This window comes from Pocillopora damicornis, chromosome 12 (genome assembly GCF_964200805.1).
Source record: "Pocillopora damicornis chromosome 12, jaPocDami1.2, whole genome shotgun sequence".
Taxonomy (NCBI): domain Eukaryota; kingdom Metazoa; phylum Cnidaria; class Anthozoa; order Scleractinia; family Pocilloporidae; genus Pocillopora; species Pocillopora damicornis.
This window is the reverse complement of record NC_142681.1, coordinates 19,384,818-19,391,751: the sequence shown is the minus strand read 5'-3', so window position 1 is coordinate 19,391,751 and position 6,934 is coordinate 19,384,818. Positions and strand designations below refer to the sequence as shown.

At 35.5% G+C, this 6,934-nt stretch overlaps 1 protein-coding gene across 1 annotated transcript; it reads left to right on the top strand.

The window, feature by feature from the left end:
- Window positions 1-22: 22 nt before the first annotated feature.
- Window positions 23-6,464, top strand: LOC113681057 (all-trans retinoic acid-induced differentiation factor). Its single transcript, XM_089190379.1, has 8 exons — window positions 23-327; window positions 1,133-1,204; window positions 2,181-2,264; window positions 2,785-2,900; window positions 3,453-3,494; window positions 3,620-3,675; window positions 4,842-4,930; window positions 5,445-6,464. Exons 1-8 carry the CDS (start codon window positions 26-28, stop codon window positions 5,482-5,484), a joined length of 801 nt encoding a protein of 266 aa, XP_089046505.1. The 5' UTR covers window positions 23-25; the 3' UTR covers window positions 5,485-6,464.
- Window positions 6,465-6,934: the final 470 nt, after the last annotated feature.

Here is a 6,934-nt window from a genome sequence, read left to right as displayed (position 1 = left end):
GGGTGACCCCATGGTAGCAGATCACATGATTTTCAGAGGATTCTCAAAACACGAGACGGTTCTTTTTCCCTCTATAGGTTTTAATATTTTAAGTATGTCTCTAAATCTTCGCCGATTTTTCTCAGGCTGTTTACTTTTCTATTTTTTATTTATTATAAATACGAGCTTCGGTAGTTTTCAAGGGCAATGGTCACACGATTCAAAAAAATTTGAGATTTGTAAGTTGAGGTCTTGCTTCGATGGAGGCCACAATGTCACAGCATCCTGTAAGGTAAATGAAACAACCATATGGCGATGTTGTGTGAGTAATGGAATAGGAATCATTGGGTAAGTTCTTTTGTATTATACTCTTTATTTATTCTTACGTTTTGAACATCTCTATCAGTTTTGTACATCGAGCTTTGCAATTTTTGCAGTGTACCGGATTCGATATCATTCAACGGATGATTCAGTAGATGGATTACTTTGTAAACTTAGAATTAACTTTTCCTAAATTAAACCCTGTATTCAAAACAGCCCAGGAAGTCCTGTGTAGAAAAGTGCCTTAACAATCTAACTATTGAAAAAGTACGTCTGTCCAAATTAGTCAATTCAGAGATGCCTTGATCGAGTAAAGTTGGTGTGACTTCTCAAGACTCTCTCCTGTCTCGTAGTAAATTTTGCTAAGATACAATTTTTTTCGGATGGAGGAAAATCTGGCTCTCAAAATTATAATTTATAGAAAGACAAGGTAAGTTTTTATTGGGGACTCCAGTAGATTTAAGAGCTACACTTCTGATTACCCTGTCAGTTTAAGGATAGGGGCATACATTAGGCATCACTAACTAGAAAATTGGCTGAAAAATCATGGATTGTAATCTTCTTTATCCCATAAACAGTAAAATTACTACTCTTACACATTTGCCTTGATGGGTAACTCATGCTCAATCTGATTCAATCCGATTCCAGAAACTGTAAAAATAGATCAGAGAACAAAAGTCAGTCACTTAAAACTGAAAAGTTTTGAAGAGTGTTGGTCTAAAATAAGGTGGAAATTCAAAATGATAGTGCAACACCACAAACCCAATCCTACGCTCTCCTAGAGATCCATTTTAAATATATCTAACAGAAACATGTTATCTCTTGTTTTCAGGCTTGATCTCACTAACTGCTCTTTGAAAACTCTACCAAGTTTACAATCAGTGAATATGTCATTAAATTGGTTGTAAGTACAGAAAGTTCTTTATGTACTTAATTTAAACTATTACCTCTTCCAATCAGAAAGTAAAAATGCTCTTATTAGAACAATACTGTACATCTGTATACTTTACATAGCACAGCAAAATTTTTAATTTCTTTTCTTTCATAAAGGAGGCAGGTTTCTTAAGAAACTTTGTTGTTACGTCAGTGGAGGAGTGTAACAAGATGATATGGTTTTATCAACTGAGTTGGTAAATTGGCCACTGTAAAGAGTTTCTAAACTTTTCTTTCAAGTAGAGAAAAAGACATTTTCAAAGAGCTGAATCACAACTATTATTTTTAGTTGTTCTTTGGTTTGTTAAAAATTGTTGTGAATCAGAATGAACCCTTTGACCTCTAAGAGTGATTGGCTTATAAATTCTCCTTTCAGTATCACTGCTGAATCAAACATTAAGGTCATGAGAATACAGGAAAGGACAGTCAACATGAGATGCTCTTGATAATCGAACTAATTCTCCATGCCAGCTACATAGGAAATGAATAGAGCACAGTATGGAGAATTTTGATACCCATGTTAGGGTGCAAAGAGTTGACAGTTTTCTAAAGTAGACAGACACCAAACATATTAGAGACAAAAAATGTAAACATGGATTTGTTAAGGACTGTAAATAGTGAGAGTGTTGGAGATTGGGTAAGATTTCCTAACCATGATGCAGCTTTAACCAATATATTTTTGATTATTTCCCAATCAGTATTATTATGTTAGGGCAGGAATGTTACCTCATCCTCTCTGCAAAGAAGGGAGGCACATAAAACTGAATGGTGTGTGAAATAAAGCCTTGAGTAATATATGATACAACACTTACTTCTTTTTCTTTTGCAAAAGGGAATATGAGACAATTTGGAAGGAGAATCTAGTGGTTGATCAGAAGTCTCCTAGGCCTCTCTTTCCATGTGCCACTTTATCTGAAATGAAGTTGACTGTTTTTCTCCTTTTTCAGATATTTACAGAACAATCCTGCTCTTGAATGTAACAGCTCAGTATTTCATGGTCATTTTAAGGGTTTTGCAAACTTGACAAAGCTGTAAGTACAGAATTTAAAGCCCTCTAATCCTTAACCTTTTCACTCCCAAGATCTAATTAGTAATTCTCCTTACTATCTGCCATACAATTCTTATGATGCTAGTTCAGAGAATTTGGTATTGGATCAACCAATAATCCCATAATTGATATTCTTCTTTATTCTCATTACCTACCTGCTTGATATTGTATTGATATTGTAAGGAGAAATTCTGTCTTGGTCACTTGTGGGAGTAAAAGGGTTAAGTGACTAGCATCAAATTTCTTGTTATAGCATCACCTCTGAGTCAAGCATTAGGGTCATGAGAATAAAGAAAATGATCACCCACTTAAACAGCTCTGACTTGATTATTAAACAAATTCTCCCTGTGAGTACCTCAGGAACTGTGCATAGGCCAGTATTGAGAATATAGGAAGTGAACGGTTAGTAAAAGATGTGGGGCCTCAAGCTATTTATATCAATATTAATCCTATCTGGGTTTCTCACCAGAATTCATTTTAATGATTGAATGTCAAATGTTTAGGATTTTGCCAAGGAGATGTAATTGTACAGGAGGAGACAGTGTTTGGAAACAACACATTATCAATGGCTCAGTAAGACAGTGCTATGGGCAGAGAAATTCCTGCAAAGTCCTAAATGGTTAGCAGATTATGTTTAAAAGCAAACAGGCTTTGTTTTTGAATTTGCATTTTAAGAGAAACTTCTCCTAGAGATCATGATAGCAGGAAACTAAGAGTACAAGGTAATTTGGTTTAATCAACAGAATTCGTGATGTAAAGAATTTCTAAAGCTGAAGAATTGAGTGTTAGCCTTTTGCCAGAGGGATGTTAAGGTCAGGGGTAGGGTTAGGGGGCCCTTTGCTCTGACAAAAGATTTTCAGAACATTTAAGTTGGATGCTTGTTTCAAATTTCATCAGTTACTACCTGTGTAATTTTCCAGTCATTGCTCACCACTTAGAAAGTTTATTTGGATCCAACATTGTGACCAGCTTCCAGTTGACTTGTTAGCTCAGTTGGTAGAGGTCATTTGGTTCAAATCTGGTATGGGCCTGAATTTTTTTTCAGGTCTCATGTCAACTACTAGTTCAGTAGTGTTCATAGCTGCAAGGATCGCTTATATCTCATGGTGACAGGTAACAGCATATTTTACTATTGATTCATTTTGACTTTGTTCATGACATTCTTTTCCAGTGACCTGCCCTGGGAATTCTGCTTGTTCTTCAAATGGTCCAGGTACTTATTGCCAAAAATTTTTTAACTTGAATTTGAACATGCTAAAGATATCTTTAAGTCACATGTTCCCTTCTGTGTAGATTCTGTATCTTATTTTTCCTTAACATGACTTTATTTTTTATTAGGATTCTCACAATGTCTTTGTAAACCAAGTTGGCATGGTTATAAATGCTTAGTTAAGGTATGTTGTTAAACATTGAGGTTGAAATTTGAAATCTTACAACAGACTTGTATAGGTTTTGGTACAAGCCAGTTACTGGCAGTCTACTGAGGACCACCCTCTGTTTAGCCAGCCAGCAGCTTCTAGTGTTTGGGTGTAGCCTTGCTGCCCCTTTTTGGGCACAGCTTGTTACACCTTTGGCAGCCACTTTTGAATATAGTTATTAAAACCACTGGCTTAGCACCATGATATGTACTTATTGACTGGGTGGGAGGGCCAGACAATTACCGTAGTTATTCGGTTATAAGTTATTTTCATTTTGTTTCGTGACGTATCAAATTACTGAGCACGTGCTCACGAGCACATATCATATCTATGCAAATTTGACTTCGCTCATCTTTTCAGAACCACCATATTTATAAAAGTCAATGACCAACACTGTGTATCCTTTTATTTGCTTGAAATCATACCAGTAACTGTGATAAAAAAAAATTGTTTCGGGAAAATATTCGCCTATAAGATGCACCCAAACTTTGCCGGTAATTTTTAGTAGAAATTAGGAATTTCTTGAAAAAAACGGTGCACCTTATAACTGAATAACTACGGTAATCATTTAATGATGTACTGATCCTGCACAGCGAGGTCTGTTTTCCTGTCCAGCCCAACCAAACTCAGTCAATAAGCATTTTATTGTATGACTACTAAGCACTGAAAATTTCGAAAATGTTGTTTCGACCTAAATAGTCCATGATAGATGGGCAAGTGGGGGACAACTACCCGAAGAAATTCTGCAGTAAAGACTTATCCTTTGTTTTTTGGGGGAGTCAGAACAAGAGACTCACAATCTATCTATATGGGTTATTCTTCTCTTTTTTTTTTCTGTTAAGTTTTTGCAACAAAGCAGTATGAGTGCAGTGCTGGTCAACTTTTTCTGCACTGAGTCACTTCAACCTGTCGGGCCCTAGACATGTCAGCTTTCACTGTGGTTTTCTTTGGATTGCTTGTGCAAGGCAGGATGGGTCATATAATGATAATTTCATTTACTGATTTGCTGCAGAGGGTGTTTGTTTGGTTTTCTCTATCTAGTTTAGTTTTTCAGTATTGCATGGATGAAGAGTGTTTTTACTGTAGATAGACTTGATTAACACGATTGTTAGACTTCATTAACGCGAATATTCAACTTCCAGAGTGGATTTCCTTGGCTGTTAATTTTTGCTCCAGTTGGTGGATCAACAGTGGTTTTAATAGTTGTTATTCTGCTCATCCAGCGAAGAAGGTAATTTTGTTGCAGTTCAATATCTGTTTTCCATGGGTAAACACCCCTAACATTTGTGGACTCTGATTAAATGATCTTGGTCACATTGATTCCTTATGTTGCCTTGCTCTGAAAACACTTTTAGTGGGAATTTTCTAAACATAAAGTGTTTCTACATGCAAGACTTTTTGCAAAAAAAAGCAGCATAGCAGCCAAGGCTGCCAATAATAAAATGAATTAAACTGACTCTTTGACTCTTTCATGTACACCATTTTCTAAAATTAACCCTTTCACCCCTAAGAGTGCCTGACATGAATGATTAGCATCTAATTTCTCCCTTCAGAGTTACCCCTGAATCACACACAGGTCACCAGAATGAAGGAAATGATCACTAACAGAAAAAGCTCCTGATTGTTGAACAAATTCTCCTTTTTGGCACCTTAGAAAATGTGTAGAGAGGAGTAGGGAGAATATACATACTGCTACAAGGGTGTAAATGGTTAAAACTTTTTCCTGTCTCTGCTTTTCCTTGTAGGCGTGGACAAAGGCCAACACGTTATTCAGTACTCCATTGACCTAACTGACTGTTACTTAAGGCCAAGCCTCGCTGAAAAACAGCCAATCACTGATCTTTTCATGGGAGGAAATTATCAGTACTGCTTCTCTACATCATATGTGCTGTCATGTAATCATTACAAAGCACTTCAGGAAATTCTCTATTAGACGAAGTAAAAAGTTAGGATTCTGATTTGACATTGTCATCGATTATTCCTACTATACAATAGTTTTTTATTTATTTATTTTGAGATCAATTTTTTTTGTTATTTCTCAGGGTACAGTTACTTTGAAAATAAAGTCAATGAAGGTTTGTTCAAAACCGTTAAGGGGGGGAGGAGAGGGGGTGGAGAGGGGGGAGGAGAGGGGATGAAGAGGGGGTGGAGAGGGGGTCATGTCACTGAACAAATCATGCTTGTACAAGTCTTCCACGTGCAATTTTTTGTTAGAATTTACAATGTGACTAAATGAGGAGAATAGTAGAGTATTAAATTAATTTTTAAGTTATTTTTGTTTTTGCTTTACCTTGTTTTGAAAATTTTTAATAAGGTTCAGTTTGTAACTATGACTTACTTCATAAACTGAAGTGTAAGTCCATTTTTCATGTTTTGCACAGAAAAATTTCTTAATACATCCACCCAAGCCCAACTTTGCAAAAAGAGAAAAAAAAGATTAAAAAGTTCATTCATTGCTAATCTCATATGACATTAAATTAATATCCTGCAGCTTTCTCCCACTGAATTTTTCTCAAAAAACAGTAAAGTTATGGTTTTTCAAAACACAAATCGAATTTATCAATTTTTTTCATTCTTTTACTTGTGTTTTTTAAGTCCAAACCTTTTTTAAATCTGTCATTGTTGCTGTTACATAAATCTTATTCTCAACTTTAGCTTCTCCATTTATGTATTATACTCTTAATCTTAAAGAATTATCTTGTAGATTGACTTGTGTAATGGGAAATTTTTGCGAATAAATAAATTCTTAATGAAAATTTCCTCGATTGCATTTTTGTATGGTGTTATTCGCCTCTAATTGCATAGAGTGACAGGTATTAGATTTCTCACCCTTAAATCAAAGGTAAAGGGGATGAGAAAAACGAAAATATGAACCAATTTAAGAAGCTCCTAATTGTCAAACAAATTTTCCTTGTCAGAGTCACTGAAAATGTAAGAAAATTGCGAAGAATGTGAATTCTTAAAGCAAGAGTGTAAAGGTTTCTGCGATATATTCACTGATTTAACGAGGTGTATGTAGTTATTACGTCCAACACAGTTCAGAAAGTTTTAAAAAGAGGAACTTTAAAAGCTGCATGTGTAGCATGAACAAAACTAAAGGATCGTTAAGAAGCCGACGTGAGTGAAAAAAAAATATATAGTTAGGACGCCACCAATGATCGATAAGGGAGCATAACAGAATTCATCCCGCATATCCTCGCGACGTGATCGTCATGTATGCACATAAATTGATTTC